This window comes from Lissotriton helveticus, chromosome 11 (genome assembly GCF_964261635.1).
Source record: "Lissotriton helveticus chromosome 11, aLisHel1.1, whole genome shotgun sequence".
Lineage (NCBI taxonomy): Eukaryota > Metazoa > Chordata > Amphibia > Caudata > Salamandridae > Lissotriton > Lissotriton helveticus.
Genome location: NC_136072.1, coordinates 681,893,739 through 681,915,466, shown reverse-complemented (window position 1 = coordinate 681,915,466; position 21,728 = coordinate 681,893,739). Strand labels below are relative to the sequence as shown.

The 21,728-nt window shown below is 46.4% G+C and overlaps 1 protein-coding gene across 1 annotated transcript in view; it reads left to right on the top strand.

Annotated features, from left to right (window-relative positions):
* Positions 1-21,728, top strand: part of SLC4A5 (solute carrier family 4 member 5) — a 659,349-nt gene that overhangs the window by 195,893 nt on the left and 441,728 nt on the right. Inside the window, 2 exon segments of the mRNA XM_078665747.1 lie at positions 10,716-10,803; positions 20,456-20,614. Of these exon segments, the coding sequence (XP_078521873.1) occupies positions 10,716-10,803; positions 20,456-20,614 (247 nt within the window).

Below are 21,728 nucleotides of genomic sequence, written 5' to 3'. Positions count from 1 at the left end.
CTCCAAAACAAAGGGAAGCTAGGTGTTGGCAGGATGGGCCACTCTGAATTAATCAGGGGAGGAGCGATCACCTACCACACTTGTACATCACAAAGGGTCTGCCTGAACACTCTTACAAAGTGTTGACACTGGTCTTTTGTGACCCAGACAAGTTTAGGCCAGGACAGGGAGGAAGGCGATGCCTAATTCATTGGAGGGGGAGGGGTAGAAACCTCTAAAAGCTTCCTCCACTTCAAAGTGGGCACCAGGCATAAATATTGGACCTCATACACCAACTCTTCAGTACAGTGCTTCTGGAGCTGTGGAATCTGTCAAGAAGAAGGACTGCTATGCTGCTGAAAGGACTGCCACTCTGCAGGACTGCTGCCTTGAAGGACTGCAGCCCTAGTGTGCTGACCTGATGCTCTGCTGGCCTCTTGCCTGAGTGAGAAGGACTGGACCAGCATTTCTAAACCCAAGACTTCAGAGTGACTTCAAGGGTTAATTGGTTGGCTTCCTAATTAGAATCCTTAGGGACATAACAGACTTCCAGCAACCTTGACCCCAGCACCTGAACTCTGCTATCTGTAAGTCCTGCCCTCACAAGTGGTGTCATCCCAGTCCTGGACAATTGAAAGTGGGCCTGAAGGTGCTCTGCCAGCCAATCTGTTGATTCGGCAGAACCGATGACTCTCCTCTGTAACACAGCGCATCTTCCACATAACCAGTGTATCATTTTTGCAGCATGGACTTCCCCGACCCAAGTACTTTGCATCACCCAATACAGCCCACCAGAATGCAAGGACATTGCCTCCCCCAACACAGTCTATCAGAACCGTCGCTCTGTGACGCATCTCCTCTCAAGAGTGTTGCCTCGCACAACAAAACCCATCAAAACTGCCACTGAGCAGTGCATCTCCATGCAAGGATGCCACATCGCACTTCACAGCTCCTCTGAACCGTCGTTGCAATAAACATCTCATCACCTTAACCTCACATCGCCTGTGCTGAGCATTGCATCCTCGATGCGGGACTCCGCTTCTCTTTGCAACCACGATTAAGATAATATGTTCAGCTGGCCTAAGTTAGTCCCTGTAGCCTGTCCGTGCTTCATTGCAGTTGCCCTGAACTTGTGGCTCTGTTTCGGGCTAGTGTGATGAGATAACCACAGTTGGGGCTTTGTGCTTTGTGATGCTAGTTTCAGTTAAATCTTTAAACTTGTATATCTCCGGTTCTACCAAATCTATTTTTTTGTAGTTTTGGTCTTGATCTATTTATTAAATTTTACTCTATTTTTCTAATTTGCTATTGGATTTTTCTTGTGTTGTGTTTTCATGTTATTACTGTTTGAAGTGCTGCACAAATACTTTACACATTGTCTCTAATTTAATCCTGACTGCTCTGTGCCAAGCTACCAGAGGGTTGCACACAGGTTAATTTGGGGTTTTCTTCAGTGGCATATGGAGGCTTTTGAAAGTGGTGCGGCGTGAAAGTTCTTTCTAACTTTCACACTGTGACATTAGAAAGTCAGTGAGAAAAACAGCTAGAAGTGCACAGTTAAAGCAGAAAACCTAGGACCAATCCAGGCTTCTCTTATGACCAAAGTGTGTGATCCTGGGATAATCTTTTGTTTCACAAAGCTTCCTTTTTTTTCATTAATGCTTCCCCCAGTTTCAAAATATACTTTGTTTCATTTGGAGAGAATTTATCATATTTTTTCATAACCAATTTTATTATGAGTTCAAGCAAAGCTCAACACAGCCCTCCACAGTCAGGAGGAGACTGTCAACGACAGATAGAAAGAGACACATCATTAGTATAGCATCGAACCCAGCGTTATATAGTGAATGACAGCGAACAACCCCACCCACCCAACCCCAAAAACACCAACCAGCCCCGCCCGCAGCTACCCACCCCTTATCCCACCCTAACCCAGTGCACGTGATCACAGTCCAGCAACATGAGATAACCTACAAAGGTGGAGCCTGCCAGCAGCCTAGAGTGTGGGATCCACATCCAGCTGTAATGCATCATCAATGTCCACGGGGGGGTCAAGGAGCAGGCCCCGGTAATCCGCCCACCGTTTCCAGATTTTGTAATGTTTGCGGGGACATCCCCGGGCTTCAAAAACAGGCTGCTCTAGTCCCATGAGGAAGTCCAGGCCCGCCCTCCAAGCCCTGATTGGGGGGGCGCGCTCGCTCTTCCAGGCCTGCGCCAGGTCTCTCTTCGCCACCACCAGCCCCAGCAACAGCAAATGGCGTTTGTAAATATTGCCCCCAACGTTCTCCAGAACATGAAGAAGGCCCAGCCTGGGGGTACGGGGCAGGTCCCAACCCAACACCTCTGACAGGCAGTCCCAAACCCCAGCCCAGAATCGAGTCAGTCTCTCACAGGACCATACCGTATGAAACAGGGTGCCCTCTTCAGAACCACACCTCAGGCATTCCGGAGTCGCAATAAGGCCCGCCCGCCATAGGCGGTGTCTAGTATAATAAGCCCGGTGGAGGTATTTGAACTGGATGAAGCGAAGGCGGATGGCTGTAGCAGCACCACGGGGAGATTCCAAGGCCTCACGCCAGTCGTCATCATCCAATGGACCAACATCACCCTCCCAAGAGGCCCTCAGCGCCGCGAGTGAAGGGGAACAGTGAGTGACCAGAGAGCGATATATCTGCAAGACCTTCTTGTCACCGAGGTCTCCCATAAACAGTTTAGCCTCGATAGGACTAAAATCAGGGAGCTGTTCCAGGCCCACCAGGCTAGGAGTAAGAGCGTGGCGAAGTTGAAGATAGCGGAAAAACTGGGTCTTGGGCATGCTAAATTCGGAGCTAAGATCCCGAAAGGACTTTAGGGTAGTACCCGAGAGGACATGACCTAGGGACGAGATCCCAATCGCATCCCAGCCGTCAAATCCGGACAGAGACGCCAGCGCTGGTAACAGGCCATTGCGCCACAACGGGGTTTCAGCTGCAAGCCGACCCCACCAGCCCACCCGGTGCAGGGCCCGCCGCCAGACAACGAAGACCACTTGGGTGACTTGCGGAAGCAGTCGCCTTCGCCTAGCCGAGTACAGCAGGGTGTGAAGGGAGGCGCCACCCATCAGTGAATGCTCAAGGGCATAAGCCGGATCACTACGGTCCCCATACCACCACTCGTTAAGCACAAGGAGATGGGAGGCCTGATAGTAAGATAAAATATCCGCGGCCGCCAAGCCGCCGCAGTAGGTGGAGAGGAAGCATGTGCGCAGCGCTACCCTGGCGGCACCGCCAGCCCACAGAAACCGGCCCAGCACAGAATTAACAGTACGGAACCACTGCGGGTCAACCTGGAAGGGATGATTCTGCAGTTGATATAATAGACGGGGCAAAGCCACCATCTTGAAAATGGCCGACCGGCCGTAGATATTAAGAGGCATGCGCGTCCATGTCTTGACGTCCAGTTGGACCCGATCCCATACCGGCAGGATGTTCCGGTCCCATGCCACTGCAGGCGAGGCAGAGAGGAAGACACCCAGGTACTTCACACCCTCCACAGCCATCTGAAGGGATGCAGCCCAAGGGCAGGCCACTGCGGCACCCCCCAGCACCCACATGGTCGATTTGCGCGGGTTAAGGAAGAGCCCCGATGCTCGACCAAACTCCTGCATCAATTCCAGGACACGAGGACCCGTACGCTGCAGGTCAGTCATGAAAAACAGCACATCATCCGCATATAGAGCTATGCGGTCTGAGTGATCCGCACCCCAGACGAAGCCACGGTAGAGCTCATCGCGGCGCACCCTGGCGGCCAGCGGCTCCATGGCCAGCGTGAAAAGGTAAGGGGAGAGCGGACACCCCTGACGCGTGCCTCTGGACACTGGAAAACGAGCCGACGCCGTCCCAGAGATACGCACCGAGGCCGTGATCTCAGTGTAGAGCAGCCTGACATAGGAGAGGAAGATCGGGCCGAGGTTCAGCAGCGGCAACAGAGCAAAAAGAAAGGTCCAGCTGACCGAATCGAAGGCACTATCAATATCAGCCAGCAGGAGCGCCGCCGGATCCTCCGAGGACTCAATCGCTTGTATCGCGGCCTGCGCCCGTCGTATATTGTGTCTCGTTGCCCTGCGTGGCATAAAACCCGCCTGATCTGGGTGGACAAGGGCTGAAATATGTGGAAGTAAGCGGTTCGCCAGCGCCTTTGCCAGGAGCTTGGCCTCGAAGTTGATGAGGGATATGGGGCGATAAGAGTCATGACGATCAGGGGGCCTACCTGGCTTCAAAAACACCACTATTTCGGCATGACGCCAGTCCGGTGGGAGGCGGCCATGCTCTCGCGCCTGTTCCAGGGCCCGCAAGTAGTGCGGCCCGAGCTGCAGATGGAACTTCTTATAAAATTCACTGGGGAATCCGCTCGGCCCCGGCGCCTTGCCTACATTTAACTGACCCAGTGCGTCACCCAGCTCCTCAGCCGACAGGGGAAGGTCCAGGGCCTCGCGCACCTCATCAGAGACAGCAGATGGGGGAACCGATGCAATATAATCCGCGATAATGGCAGGGGAGAGAGTCTCCCGAGAGGCATACTGGTGCCCATAATAGCGCGCAAAACTCGTTGCAAGAGTTGCCGGATCCGTGATCGCCACTCCTGCACCATCAACAAGGCCCGGCAGTGTAAGAGGCTGTAGGTTCTGTTGGCACAGCCTATGGAGCATGGTGCAAGACTTGTCGCCCTACTGGTAAACCCTACTACGGGTGGCCAACCACGCCTGACGAGCCTCGTCCAACAGGACCGAGGAATAGGACTGTTGCGCCTGCAGGAGGAGCCGCAGTGCCATATCATCGGGTGCCTCGCTGTGCCGAGCCTCGAGCTCCTCCACCCGCTCTGCGGCCGCAGCAATGCCTCCCAGCCGAGTCCGGCGAGCAGACGCACACCAAGCAATATCTATGCCCCGCAGGGTGGGTTTCATAGCCTCCCAGACTGTCACCGCATCTATCCCTCCGGTAAGGTTGTCTTGCCAATAATGGGCGATCGCGCTACGCAGATGCTGGGAATAATCAGGGCGCTGCAGATGCCACGCGGACATTCGCCATCTGAAGGGGGAACGTGCTTTGCACAAGTCAATTTGTACTGCCACAGGGTAATGATCAGAGAGCCCGCGAGGCCGAATCGCTGCCCCCCTCACCCTGTCAAGGAAAGCCCTCGGGACAAACACACAATCCAAACGCGAAAGGGAGCCATGGACAGCCGAGACAAGGGTGTACTCTCGCCGCTCCGCATGCAGATGTCTCCACACATCCACCCAGCCCAGACCATCAACCATAGCCCCCAACCGTGTAGGGGAGGATACAAGTGCCACTCCAGGCCTCCTCTGCCGGTCCAAAGCCACATCCATCACATCATTCCAGTCTCCGCCAATCACAGCCATGGAGCGGGGGAGCTCAGCCCATAAGGCAAACAAACGTTCAGCTAAGGCCCATTGCAAGGGGGGGGGGGGCATACACACATCCAAACACAACCGGCTCCACACCGACCTTCCCCCGTATAAAGACAAAACGTCCCTGGGGGTCGAGCCACTGACGCTCATGTACATATGCCAGCCGTCTATGAATAAGAATGGCCACACCCCTGGAGCCCCTGGTAAATCCGGCATGGAACACTTGATGGAAGCCAAAGCGCTGCAAACTCAGGGCTTTCGTACCTAGCATGTGCGTCTCTTGAAGAAGGAGCACATCTGCCAAGTCCCTCTTAGCCCAGCGAAGCACCGCTCCCCGTTTAATCTTGTCCAATAGTCCCCGTACATTCCAGCTAAGAACACGCATGGAAGCGCCATTGGGCGCCAAGTGAGGAACATCAACCATGATCACAATGCTCCCAGCCCCACACTCCCCGACCCCCGGCCCATGCCCCAGACCCCACAGTTGCAAAATACACAGAGACCACGTGCACCCTCAGAACCAGAACCCCAAACCCCACAAACCCCGAAGCCCCAAACCCCACTACCCCTCCAATCCCGACCCAACCCACAAGCAACCAAACACCCCAGTTCCCCCCACCCCCACCCCCATACCTCAAGGAACAATGAAGTATCTGTCGCGGTATACGGTACTTCAGGCCCAAAACACAGCGCCCAAAGCCAGCCATACCAATGGATCCCAACTAGTCCCCCCCCGAACTAATCAGACACACTCCCAGAACCACCCCCCAGTCCCAACAGGAGGAGGCAGCCCAAAGTACGTGCCCCGAACCCCAACAAACATACAGTAGAGTCATAAGCAAAGCACCACAAGAAAGTTACAGACCATGAAGGCCCCGGCAGTCGCCAAGAAGAGGTCAATACTGCACCAGCCAATGTATGTCCCACCGACCACAGCTCAGCCTCTGCCAGATATAGTCATATACAGAAGGCAACCAGCAGACAGTCCCCATGAAGGGCGATCAGGAGCCTCTATCAGAGTGATCCGTATCAGGCTGTGTGTCCCCCAAAAGGGGGTCCCGGGACAGGGACCTCCGCCGGGAGCGGGACTTGCGATGACGTTTCCCTTTGCCAGGCGGGTTGCTCCTGTCCTGAGACGAGCCACGCGACGATCCAGAGTGCAGGAATTTATCATATTTTAACATTATGTCTACAGCATGTTTTTTTATAAGTGAAGGAAGCATTTTCATGCCACAGATCATGGAGAGGTTTTAGAGCAAGACCTGACCATTGGCTCAGCTCTCCATGCAAATCTATTGGCTTACTTTTTGTTACTAGGGTCTCTTCTCCGGAGTCTGTCTCTTCACCCGTCAGACAGAAGGAAAAGGTACATGCTCTTGATCACACACGCACTCAGGCACAGTCATGCATATCAGTGTCAAATACAAGTGCAAGGCAATGGGTGACACTGATCTTTTGACCCCTTCAAATCCCAGAGCACTGTCACCCATGGCATCACACTTTATACAGCAGCCAGAGGAAGGAGGGCTTGTCTGACAACAGAATATTGTAGGGCACCATCATACGATCATGGACAGACACCTTGTTGAAAACGCTAAGGAACCCTTCACTAATAGTTGGAAAAAAAGATCACACACATGACAAGACACAGAACACTCACCAGCAGCGTAGGAGCGCGCACCAGTCCAAGGAATAATCTATACCACCACACGTGTACCAATTCCCGAATTGCAGAGTGGCAGCGACTCCTTTCTAGCATCTCGCAGATCCAACCCATTTCAAATACACAATGATGGGAGGCTGTAACCATTGCCATCCCCTTCTACTTTGTGTCTGCTGGCCTGCCACCAGCTCTCTATGCTCTCCGGTTGGTACGTGAATACGTCCTGAAGGCCACCGTAATATGGTCTCAGGGTAGGCAAAATTATAAGAACTTAAAACTATACCACACCCGGCACCTGATGTAAGAGACCCAGCTTGTATATCGAGTGTGAGGGGACCACACGCTTGTGTATATGCACTTATACTACCACTAAAACAATGATTTGGACCCAAACTATGAAGCAGCCAAACTGTTTTGAGCAGCAAGTTTGTTCCCACTACTCCTCTCCTCCCATGAATGGTGGGGCCCCACCCATTTCACCCTAACAAGGACTGTGCTTGCTGCTTGATCATGTGATATTTACCTTCTAGCATGAAAAAAACGTGAAGGCCTCATGATGTCAAGACTGGACTATGGCAATGTATTATATCTGAGGGTCACGTAGTCTCAGCTGAGCCGATTGCCGACTGTGCAGAGTGCTGCAGACCACCTGTTATGTCACATTGCACATACTGAATCAGTTTGAAAACTGCTGGGTATCTATCATTGGCTCCCAGTTGCCACACATATCAAGTTCAAGGCTGTCCGCTACATTTTTAAAGCATGGCATTGATTGGGTCCTGCAAATATAAGCTCTTTCATATATCCGTATGTCCCCATGCGAGCTCTACACTCTAAAAACTCAAATTTTTTCTCTATTCCAAGATTAAAAAGGGCTAGACAAGGTGGCCATTCTTCTGCTTACTTAGGTTTTAAGCTATGGAATAGCTTACCTGTTAAACTGTGATTATGCAACTCCTATGTTTTGGTGCGGAGGCTACTTCAAACCTGGCTTTTCTGAGCTTGTGTTGATATTCTGGTCCTTTCCACTAGTACTGTGAAGCCCTTGTTGGGTAGCCATGCACTCTACAAACCTGATTGATTGATAGATGGATTGATTGATTGATTGATTGCTTGAGTAGGGGTTCAAACCCCTCAACCAGTAACCTAATTTCTTACAGAATCAGAAGAGTTTTATCCTGTGATTAGGCAGAGATGACTGTCTGTCCTGAATTCATAGACTACAAACATCGCCAGCACCTACTTCTACAAGCAAAAGGCATTACACAGATTAATAACTTATTTGCAGTCGCACCATGATGTAACAGTAGTAAATGAATTGACTTAGTCTTGTCTGGACTATGGCAGTACCGTTTGCCTGAAAAGAATTGTGGTGCAGAACATGGTTGCAAAACTTATAAGAGGGCTCAGCAGACATGGCCTTGCTTTGGTCATCGAACAAGCACGACATCAGCTGTCTATAAAGAAAATAATTCTATTTAGATTTGTAGTCATAGTTCTCAACAGTGTCTACTCAAGTCCTGTAGCCAAGCCGTAGTGCTAGCAAACACCTAATTTTAAAGTCTATGATGTTGTTTAAGTGGTCTTCCCAGAGCATTTTCATGAGCTCAAGCATCCTGTCAAATGTACTTAAGCTTGCAGTAATTTAAGTACAGCTTTTTCAGTCTGGGGGCAAATTTACAAGAACTGGCACATCTCTGCATATTTGAAAAGATGCGCCCGTTCATTTGTGTGACGTAAAAATAGCCTTGTTCACCATGGATGCTCTGCTTTTACAATGCGGCACACCATAGCGCAAGGACAAACCGATGTGTGACGCATCTTTTGTCGGAAAGGTAACTCATTGCTGGAGTCGTGTTGTAAGCACGCCGCGACTCCAGCAATGGTCAGGAATGCCTATTCCAACCATGCTGCGTCACTCCTTACGCCTGCTTCAAGCAGGTGTAAGGTTTTGATGCAGTGGTGTCGTCAAACTCACCCAGTGAAATCTTGTATATTTCACTGAGTCACTGTTATGAGGCTTCCTTCTGATGGAACGCCCACCCGGCATACATTATACCTGACGCAGGTATAATGCAGCACAGGGCTTTACAATGTGGTATACATCACAAAAGGCAGGAGCAAAAGAAGGGAGACCACAACAGGAAAGGTAAAGCGAAACAAATATTATTTGTAAGTAGTTATAACAGCACTACGTACAATTCAATATACAGTGACCATACCACACAAGTGAGCACTGGGTGTGCTAGTGACAGTGAACGGCGCAGTGACACATGGGTGAAAAATAACTGCGTGAACGGCAAAGGAGTAAGGGAAAAAGTAACTATGTGGTCAATATTACAATACAAATATATACAATATCAGTATTTTTTTGATTCGGGATAAATAAATTGACCACAACAGCGCCAAAGTTATGTGCTGGGTAGTCGACGGAATTTCAACCTGATTGATTTCAGGTCATCCTCAGGACAATGGTCACTAATTTCAGAATAATTGTTTATTTGGGCTTTACAAGTGACGCATCTCCCTAGATGCGTCACGTTGTAAATATGTTGCAACGTGGTGCATTGTTTATGACGCCGCTGCATCAAAGAAGTGACGCAATGGCAGTGTAAAGGTGGCACAAGGGGCATGTCAATCTGCCCCTCTGTATGTACCATATGCTCTTCCATCATCCGCGCTATTTACCATTTCTTGAAGACTTTCTACCTTTGAGGTGATGACTCCCAGAGCAGTTATGTCCAAAATGCTTCAAAGTATCATGCTCTACAGTAACACTGGGCAAAGCACTACGCTACGCTCGCGTAGTTTGCAAAGTTTCTGCTACTTCGCACTACGCGAATTGCACATAGCACAGTGCAAAGACGCGTAGCGTAGCATAGTGCAGCAGTCATTTTTTGCTTGCTCACGGTCCTCAATGTCAAGTTGCCGACTGAGCAAGCAAGCTGACATCCCGGCGAGACTTTTTCCATGTTCGCGATCAGCAACGTCAAGTTGCCGATCGTGAGCGTGGAAAATAAACCTCCCGGCGAGATTTTCAACGCGGGGAGGTCAGGTTTCTCATTGCGAGTGGTTGCGTATGCTCGCGACTGCTCGCGATGAGAAACTACCAGTCCTCGTTGAGAAAGCTGCCGCTCGAGTAAAAATCTACTCGAGCGGCAGAAAACTACAGCTCGCACTGTGGAAGATGCTGTTTTCAATAATTGCACAGTGCCGAATGCTTGTCCGCACTGTGCAATCATTGAAAACGGCATCTTGCACAGTGCAAACAGGCTACTCACAGTTCGTGTAGTGCTATCTGTAGCTCACATAGTGGGAAGTGCACTTCGCGTAGCTATGGGTAGCGCTACTTCGCGAACTACGCCCAGGGTTACTCTACAGAGATTTTTACGTTCTTACCATAGAGGTTACACGAGGTGGGATACTGGATAGATACAAGTTAATACAAAACAATTTATTTTGGATTTGAATACGAACTAGTTATAATCATTTGTGCAGTAGTTATCACTTTAAACAACATGCCCTTCTCTTGGGATAACAAGTATGAATTAAATGTCACGTTTCGTTTACTGTGAATCTATCATTGCTTTCACTGATCCATTATTAAGTTATAGTAATTGTGTTTTTTTGCAATGATTAAAAAGTGTCTTTCCATTTCATTAGGTTTCTTTTCATTTTGCTGGGTCCCCCTGGAAAAGGTAAATCCTACAACGAAATTGGAAGAGCAATTGCAACACTAATGGTGGATGATGTAAGTATATGTGTAACCCTCATTCATTCATTCACTCAGTGCAGCGTTGATCGCCAGCCCTCTTTAGATCTGTCTAACCGGAGCATCCCTCAATAAAAGAGACCTCAAGGAAAATACACATGTACAGTATTATAACAGCAAGAGACCGTTTCTAGGGTTCTAATTGGTATTACTTCACATTCGAGGAAATTCGATGTTTGTAGTGCTGTAGTGTGGCTTCTAGTCAGGGGCATAGCTTGAGCAGTACAATTGGGTGGGGATTGGGGTGAGCCTGGGATTTCCCAGCACTCATCATGGCATACCCAATTAAGTTCCCGATTTACTAAAATTCAGCATTTTGTTATGGAAGGGTTCATCAAAATATATGTTGCACTAGAAGGTTGGTGAGTGCTCAGCAGAAAGTGGATTTTCATCACAGAGCACCAACCCCTCTCCCCTACTATTTATGCAAGGAGGGGAGTAAGTGGGTGCTTATATAGCAGAAACCAATAGAATGTCACACAAAGTCAAATCTCCTAAAGTAGCATGATCTGACTGTGTTAAATCCTACCGCCAAAGGAAAACAGACACGAAGAAGGTGCAACAGAATACTGCATGGTATTCCCATGCATGATGTGCAATTTACACATTTTGTATTGCCTATTTGGGGTAAAATGAATTGTTTGTCAGTGGCAACATTCGTAGTATTTTTTAAAGTGTTTTAAACATATAGGAGATCTTGGGCTGTGAATTGTATTAAGCCTTGATATGGATAAATGTTATTGTTTATATGCTTGCAATTGTAAAATTTGTAAGTATGTGTGGCTGAAAGATATAATTATGAATTATTGTTTTAGGTTGTTTATGAAAAATCGTCTATTTTAATGAATTGTGAAATGTGTGTATATTTCTATAAGAGTTTATTTCTTGGAAATAAACTATTTTGACTGCACACTTTTTGGAACATACCCTTTGACGGTGTCCATTATGTGAGCATTTGAACTGGAAGCGTACCACGAGTACACATTTCAGGCAAGAAACCAATGGCTTCACTTTGTACCACCGCTTGATGCTTAGCATCAAGCAATTGTTTTAGCATAGACTATAAATATGGTGCTGTGCGCTTTGTCTCCATTAGCACGATGTAGCACCGCAGATTTAACCTCAGTCTTGGTTGCATGAAGTTTAGTAAATCTATCCACAGGAGATGATGCAATGAGGAGATAGGAGAATTAAGGAGCTGGGAAGACAAAAAGTCAGGGAATGTTTGGGGAGAAAAGCGATATTATGAAAGTATAACACTCTGGAAATTTCTCAAATCTGCGTACATTTTGAGGTATCTTCTAAGCAGTATAAAAATAGCTCTCACTTCCAATTGAGGTATCTTCTAAGCAGTATAAAAATAGCTCTCACTTCCAATGGCAAAGCAGAGTTGGGTATAGCCTCAATCAGACTGGAGCATCCTTGCCTTCACCATTGACACCGTCACCTCCACACACCCATAACAAACTTCTTCGTTTGGCAGTACTCTCACGATTTTAACATGGCCTGCCGGGAACAGTGGCGTAACAAGGTCAGGTGGTACACGGTGCGGAAAATGTAATAACTTCGTCTGAAAATTAATTAACCTCAACAAGTCTTGTTGAGGTTAATTAGTTGTCAGACGAAGTTATGAAACTCGTTTTTAATAATACTCTTTTGAAATGCTGTCACCCCCCTCAGTGATGACACGCGGGGCGGCCCGCACCCACCGCACCCCCTTTCCTCTCCACTGGCCGGGAAGAAGGTGTACTGGCCTGCCACGTCAGTGCTAATGGTAGCCCCACATTTGTCACTTCCCATACATCAACATTGATGTGCATGCGAGTCAGACTAGCATACTTAAAGAGCCTTATTTCTGAGTGTCAACCAACTTTTTTAAAATGGGGCTGTTAGCTTGCACACAAATGTTTTTACTCACTCAACAATTTTTGTGTTGGTAGATTTACCACCTGAAATGTTTAGGGGCAACAAGTGAGCGACCACCATACATATTGCTTCTTAGTCATACTAACTCTCCACACTGCCTTCCAGGGATGGTGAAATGACACACTGCACTGCATTATGCAAACATTAACCCACTGTACCGCAAAATGGAGACATGCCCCACCATACTGTGCTGCATCTTAGGAACCTCAGTGCACTAAATGCTTACTCTAGATGCACTACAATACACTGTAATCCATCCTTGCAATAAAAATCCACCAGACTGCACTGTGTGCATGGGACACTCACCCACCGCACTGCATTGCATCTTTCCTGCAAAACTAACCAAACACACGTCGCTCCATTCCGTAGTTACTAATCCTCTATGATGCACTACATTGAAGGGACACCTCCCCTGCAATACTTCAGTGTATCCAATGGACTCTAGCCCAGTACATTGCCCAGAATCATAGGATTATTAACTCACTTTGGGGTAGATGTATCAAGCTTTTTTCTTGTCGCAAACGCTGTGATTCTCAAAATAGCAGCGTTTGCAACATGAAAAACGGGAAATGAGATGTATCATGAAAAAAGTTTGCAATATTAAGGAATTGCAAATTTTGCGATTCCTTAACGTTGCGCAAGCATTTAAGAAATCGCAAATTGTGATTTCTTAAGTGCTATGTAAGAAATATTTCATTTTAGTGAATTTTGGCTAAGAAATCGCAAATTACCACCAACTTGAAGTTGGTGGTAATTTGCGAATTCTTTTAAAAATGCACTTTATGAAATTTGTAAAGATGCCATGTGATGCTCATACATGCCCTTAGGGCATGTATGTGCGCCATATGCGTTTGAGAACGGTCTATAGCCAAGTAAAAAAACTGAAAATGTAAAACAATATATGTATATATAGAAAACACCAATAAGTTGTGTAGTAATATCACTCAACAGTATGAAGACTCACCACCCAAAAGTAAGTCAATTATTCAATTTATTACATGCGCACACATGTCATTTTCAGGGGTGCAGCAGTGTGTCCTTGAGACACCCCTGCACCCTTGAAATTATTCTCAATTTGCGATTAGCAAATTGCGAATCGCAAATTGAGAATAATTTCACATTCATTCCTAGGGGCCTCCTGGCCCATAGAAATGAATGGGAAATTATTCCTTATTTGCGATTAGCAATTTGCTAATCGCAAATAAGGAATTTTAAGAAATCGCAAAAAAATAGCGAATTTCTACATACATACCATTTTGCAATTACCAAATAGCTGGATGTTGGAATAGTATAATTGACTAAAACAACTCCAGTCTGTGCAACAGTAGGGAAGGTGTTGGATTTTAAATCCGACACTTTCCGCCCCCTACAGCAAGTCGTTGTAATGACTTGCGTTGTAATGGCATGCAATGTTTTGCATGCGATATAAACCATGTTTCCCGCACAGTATACCGCTTCCTAGGGACGCCAGTCCAACTCAAACCTTTACAGAGATGCTAGGCTGTCAAACTACTCTCCATTTTAGAGACACTAGCCCACTGCACTAAAAAACACAAACCAGCCACACTGTAAACTACCTTAGAAAAACCAATTGACAATAATGGACTGCAAGCAATGGTCAGTAAATACACAACACATGCATTCCGTCGTAGACATATTCACTTTGAAGACACTAAATCGCTATGTTGCACTGCATTGTTGTGTCATTTGCCTACCTCATTGCCTCCTTAGGACACCAACCCACAATCTTTTCTGCATCCTAAGGATGTTAACTCACAACACTGCACTGTATCCCAGGATGATAACCCATCACAGTGCAGTTACTGGTAGTGATACTTAGGAATACTGACATCCCTTACCAGACTGCATCCTAAGGGCATTATTTTACCACTCTGCACTATTCCTCAGTAGCACCAATCCACCAAATGCAAACAGTATCTCATCACACTGCAATGCATTTTAGGCACACTATGTTTATGGTAACTTGAGTTGAAGATTCAGTTCAAACTGCAAGAGTAAGTGGTTTCAACAGGTTGAAATGTATTTACTCCGGTAAGTGAGATGCCCTAAATGCCCAAATATATATATATAAGGTACCATATGCAATGAATACACAATGTTAAATATATTAAAATCTTTTTTTGTTAGCATGAATTCCCCATAATCTGATATAGATGAAATTGTAAATGTGAAATTAATATATTAGACTATTAATGACAAGGTATGGTTGCATTTCCGTTCATTTTGAAAATACCCCAAAACGTGAACTTTCTAATGAATTAATTATTATTGGGGACTTAACCATACACTCTAGAATGTTAAAATGTAACATCATTTTGTCTGATATAAGCATTTGATCTGAAATGAAAAGGAGGTTTCATTGAACCTTATGGTTAAAATATTTGTACGAGTCAATCCACATCACATTTTGTCAATTTTCTTGCGAAATAGCAATTAACTGATTTTGAAGTAACATTAGTTTCTCATTTGATTCTTTTGGTTGAGTTTATTCATATAGAAAACAATTGCTTATGTGTGGTCATTTAGGTCTTCAACACCTGACACTATGGTGGCATTGGTCTTAACATGAAGCTTAACTTGAGCATGACAAAGTTGTATGCGTCGTCTACAATATATGGACATTACAGAATTACTTTAATATGAATGCAACACTTTCCATTGTATGGTTCGATTGTACAGCCATTAATTCTATAACAGGATATTAAAATTTGCAACGAAATTAAGACAACTTACCCACCAGACTTACTCACTAGGGACGGGAAAGAAAGTGAAGAAATGTTTGATTCAAACAAAGATACAAATTAGCAGGTGGCACACATCGGATAGTTGTTATTTTTTGATAATGCGCATCTTCAGTGTTCAGAAATTTGAAATCTATAGATAGATGTTCTGACTTTGCTATCAATTGAACAGCACATAATGTGTGATTCACAGCCATCTTACTTCAAGTAATTCGTGCATTCAAGTCCCAGCGCAATCTATAACTGTTCATCTCTGCAGACCACTTTGGTCCACTTTACAGGTTTTTTTGCACACTATAGCTCAGTCCAGGCGCTCATAAGGGCAACCTGTGTGCTTAAATGTCAACATCTGATTTTCAGAAGCAGGACCTGGTCACATACATGATAGGAGATGGAATTTAAACGACTGCAGGAACTCTGTAAATATTCTAGTAAGTGCTGTGGTTTGGGATAAAAGTGGCTAGTCGACTGTGACATCCTGCATCTTCGCACAATCCTTGTGCTCCTATGTTGTTGGAAGCGTTTTTATCCAATATCCTTGCATCTTAAGGCCACTGCGAAATCTTTCATTTGTGTATTGTGCTGCTTTTTGCTCTGCATAATTTACAACAAGGGGTGGTGATGGACAGAGTCTCTGAATTAAGCAGAGTACTCTCACCCAGTCAAGAGATCAGGGCTAGATCCAACACCGTTTTTTAGCTCATTGCACCATCCCAGTTTCAGAACCTGGCTGTATGCAAATTAGTCTGTCCCTGGCCCAGTGCATCATGGGAACAGGGCAGACCAGACTACAAAAGCCAATTCTTACACTGGGAAGGAAACAAGCTTCCGGGGACCGGTTTCTGCCATTTCAGGCGTCTTCGGCCCGGCTTGCTTGAATCCTGATGGTGCAATGAGCAAGGGACTCACATCTGAGTATGCCCTTCCACGCTTAGGGTGGACAAAATAATTTACAACAAGGGGTGGTGATGGACAGAGTCTCTGAATTAAGCAGAGTACTCACACCCAGTCAAGAGATCAGGGCTAGATCCAACACCGTTTTTTAGCTCATTGCACCATCCCAGTTTCAGAACCTGGCTGTATGCAAATTAGTCTGTCCCTGGCCCAGTGCATCATGGGAACAGGGCAGACCAGACTACAAAAGCCAATTCTTACACTGGGAAGGAAACAAGCTTCCGGGGACCGGTTTCTGCCATTTCAGGCGTCTTCGGCCCGGCTTGCTTGAATCCTGATGGTGCAATGAGCAAGGGACTCACATCTGAGTATGCCCTTCCACGCTTAGGGTGGACAAAATAATTTACAACAAGGGGTGGTGATGGACAGAGTCTCTGAATTAAGCAGAGTACTCTCACCCAGTCAAGAGATCAGGGCTAGATCCAACACCGTTTTTTAGCTCATTGCACCATCCCAGTTTCAGAACCTGGCTGTATGCAAATTAGTCTGTCCCTGGCCCAGTGCATCATGGGAACAGGGCAGACCAGACTACAAAAGCCAATTCTTACACTGGGAAGGAAACAAGCTTCCGGGGACCGGTTTCTGCCATTTCAGGCGTCTTCGGCCCGGCTTGCTTGAATCCTGATGGTGCAATGCGTGGAAGGGTATGCTCAGACATGAGTCCCTTGCTCACTGCACCATCAGGATTCAAGCAAGCCGGGCCGAAGAGGCTGAAATGCCAGAAACCGGTCCCCGGTAGCTTGTTTCCTTTCCAGTGTAAGAATTGGCTTTGTAGTTTGGTTTGCCCTGTTCCCATCATGCACTGGGACAGGAACAGACTAGTTTGCATACAGCCAGGTTCTGAAACTGGGATGATGCAGTGAGCTAAAAAACGGTGTTGGATCTAGCCCTGATCTCTTGACTGGGTGAGAGTTTTCTGCTTAATTCAGAGACTCTGTCCATCACCACCCCTTGTTGTTAATTATTTTGTCCACCCTAAGCGTGGAAGGGTATGCTCAGACATGAGTCCCTTGCTCACTGCACCATCAGGATTCAAGCAAGCCGGGCCGAAGAGGCTGAAATGCCAGAAACCGGTCCCCGGTAGCTTGTTTCCTTTCCAGTGTAAGAATTGGCTTTGTAGTTTGGTTTGCCCTGTTCCCATCATGCACTGGGACAGGAACAGACTAGTTTGCATACAGCCAGGTTCTGAAACTGGGATGATGCAGTGAGCTAAAAAACGGTGTTGGATCTAGCCCTGATCTCTTGACTGGGTGAGAGTTTTCTGCTTAATTCAGAGACTCTGTCCATCACCACCCCTTGTTGTTAATTATTTTGTCCACCCTAAGCGTGGAAGGGTATGCTCAGACATGAGTCCCTTGCTCACTGCACCATCAGGATTCAAGCAAGCCGGGCCGAAGAGGCTGAAATGCCAGAAACCGGTCCCCGGTAGCTTGTTTCCTTTCCAGTGTAAGAATTGGCTTTGTAGTTTGGTTTGCCCTGTTCCCATCATGCACTGGGACAGGAACAGACTAGTTTGCATACAGCCAGGTTCTGAAACTGGGATGATGCAGTGAGCTAAAAAACGGTGTTGGATCTAGCCCTGATCTCTTGACTGGGTGAGAGTTTTCTGCTTAATTCAGAGACTCTGTCCATCACCACCCCTTGTTGTTAATTATTTTGTCCACCCTAAGCGTGGAAGGGTATGCTCAGACATGAGTCCCTTGCTCACTGCACCATCAGGATTCAAGCAAGCCGGGCCGAAGAGGCTGAAATGCCAGAAACCGGTCCCCGGTAGCTTGTTTCCTTTCCAGTGTAAGAATTGGCTTTGTAGTTTGGTTTGCCCTGTTCCCATCATGCACTGGGACAGGAACAGACTAGTTTGCATACAGCCAGGTTCTGAAACTGGGATGATGCAGTGAGCTAAAAAACGGTGTTGGATCTAGCCCTGATCTCTTGACTGGGTGAGAGTTTTCTGCTTAATTCAGAGACTCTGTCCATCACCACCCCTTGTTGTTAATTATTTTGTCCACCCTAAGCGTGGAAGGGTATGCTCAGACATGAGTCCCTTGCTCACTGCACCATCAGGATTCAAGCAAGCCGGGCCGAAGAGGCTGAAATGCCAGAAACCGGTCCCCGGTAGCTTGTTTCCTTTCCAGTGTAAGAATTGGCTTTGTAGTTTGGTTTGCCCTGTTCCCATCATGCACTGGGACAGGAACAGACTAGTTTGCATACAGCCAGGTTCTGAAACTGGGATGATGCAGTGAGCTAAAAAACGGTGTTGGATCTAGCCCTGATCTCTTGACTGGGTGAGAGTTTTCTGCTTAATTCAGAGACTCTGTCCATCACCACCCCTTGTTGTTAATTATTTTGTCCACCCTAAGCGTGGAAGGGTATGCTCAGACATGAGTCCCTTGCTCACTGCACCATCAGGATTCAAGCAAGCCGGGCCGAAGAGGCTGAAATGCCAGAAACCGGTCCCCGGTAGCTTGTTTCCTTTCCAGTGTAAGAATTGGCTTTGTAGTTTGGTTTGCCCTGTTCCCATCATGCACTGGGACAGGAACAGACTAGTTTGCATACAGCCAGGTTCTGAAACTGGGATGATGCAGTGAGCTAAAAAACGGTGTTGGATCTAGCCCTGATCTCTTGACTGGGTGAGAGTTTTCTGCTTAATTCAGAGACTCTGTCCATCACCACCCCTTGTTGTTAATTATTTTGTCCACCCTAAGCGTGGAAGGGTATGCTCAGACATGAGTCCCTTGCTCACTGCACCATCAGGATTCAAGCAAGCCGGGCCGAAGAGGCTGAAATGCCAGAAACCGGTCCCCGGTAGCTTGTTTCCTTTCCAGTGTAAGAATTGGCTTTGTAGTTTGGTTTGCCCTGTTCCCATCATGCACTGGGACAGGAACAGACTAGTTTGCATACAGCCAGGTTCTGAAACTGGGATGATGCAGTGAGCTAAAAAACGGTGTTGGATCTAGCCCTGATCTCTTGACTGGGTGAGAGTTTTCTGCTTAATTCAGAGACTCTGTCCATCACCACCCCTTGTTGTTAATTATTTTGTCCACCCTAAGCGTGGAAGGGTATGCTCAGACATGAGTCCCTTGCTCACTGCACCATCAGGATTCAAGCAAGCCGGGCCGAAGAGGCTGAAATGCCAGAAACCGGTCCCCGGTAGCTTGTTTCCTTTCCAGTGTAAGAATTGGCTTTGTAGTTTGGTTTGCCCTGTTCCCATCATGCACTGGGACAGGAACAGACTAGTTTGCATACAGCCAGGTTCTGAAACTGGGATGATGCAGTGAGCTAAAAAACGGTGTTGGATCTAGCCCTGATCTCTTGACTGGGTGAGAGTTTTCTGCTTAATTCAGAGACTCTGTCCATCACCACCCCTTGTTGTTAATTAGCTTTTTGCTCTGCAGCACAGTCACTAGACACCACTATATCAAGGTACAGCCAACCTATACTACCACCAATAGAGCAGGATGCCTTACACCTCCACCAGGTTACGGTGAAACTGACAATGGATGGGTTGGTATGCAAGCACCAGGCCTTTAAATCTGTAACCCTAAATAAGATGTGTAATGAACCTCAGATTAAAAGCTACAAATCTAGATTGTGACCCTCTGAATGTGTGACTTGTGGTGTGTATGTGGACCTTGCAATGTGTCACCAGTGTCCTCTAGCAACTACGTCCTTGCTACAGCTGGGCATTTTGTGAAAACTCCAAATTGTGTAAATGTATGCAAATCGTAAGAGGAAACCTAGGATTTGGGTTCCCGTGCATCTTACGAGGACGTTTAGTGCTTAGCCAAATTACTAGGCTCAATATGTTGATTCTTTTTTGCCCTGTGACAATTTTGTGCTGTAATAAACATGTTTTATAGTGTTAAGACCATAAATGTAATGTCAAATTACGAAGTCCAGTTGCTTAAAACATATTGTTTTTACAGTGATCATTGACAAATTCTGATCTATCCCATAGAACGAGAGTTTAACATTTGGACTTCTTCCAGCTGTTCTGTGATGTGGCTTACAAGGCTCGAGAAAGGGAGGACCTGATTGCAGGAATTGATGAGTTTCTAGACGAAGTTATTGTCCTGCCTCCCGGAGAATGGGATCCTTCAATTCGAATAGAGCCGCCCAAGAAAACGCCATCCGCGGACCAGAGGTAGGTGTCCTCCACTGATGAGCGATCACAATGTAACTTCTTCTGACACAAATCAATAAAAAATCCCTTGTACATGAACTGCATTACTCCTGCACAGGCACAGGGTTCATAGCATAAGTTTCTTCAAAATCCTGTTGATAACGACAGTTCAAATTGCGCAACTATCGAAATGATAATGAAATTCTGACTGTGAAGAAAACAGTAAAATTCAAAACATTGCCAAAATGTAAATCGTTCCTGGATGGTACAGTACCATTGCTGGCTTAATATTGGCTGACATAAATATTGCGTCTTAAATATTGTTTACAAAAAGATACGCGTTGCAACTAGTAGAATCTCTACACCCAATGGGATAATATTTTTCTAAATGATATTTAGGTCACAAAATTGACCCTAAAGATATTTATGTACACAATAATCTGACATGCAGCCTTCAGGATCACCGCTTCATCATCTGATGGGCTAGCAATATCAACCACGGTCAGCCAAGCAGATGTCAAGGTCCTCTCTGAATATATGTTAATGTGCACTGATCACAATACTGGTCAATGATGTAAATGCTGTAAATGCAAATCTTTTTGTGGCCATATTTCTCAATGATTCCTTTTTCCCGGTAGCTCACTCTTGGGACTTATTAAGGGATGGTCGGTCTTAGAATGGATCAAAATGTATGAAGAAAACACACTAATGTCTGTGTTTCACTTGTTAAACTACACAAGCTAAAAATCCTCCATTATTCGATGATCTACAGGGGTTCATGGAAAGTACAAGGCTTTTAAATGAGAGAGACTGTAGGGAGGCTCTTTTTAAAACTGAATAATGGAAATGAAGGTCAAGATGTCTGAGAAGGTGCAGCTGGATTACTCCCCTATTTTAGGAACCTCACAGGCTGCCACTATAGGTACCAAACAACTCACCATATTGAAACCTGTCTCGAACAAGATAACTTAACAGAAAATATCAAAATCTCCAGTGGTGAGAGTACCACACCACTTCAAAGGGCATCTCCAGGCCTAAAGGACATCGTCAGGTTTGAACCAGAGAATTGCAAAAAGAAAAAGAAACATAAGAAGGCTGTGCAAAAAGGATCTGTAACTCCATCCCAAAATAACATGTGA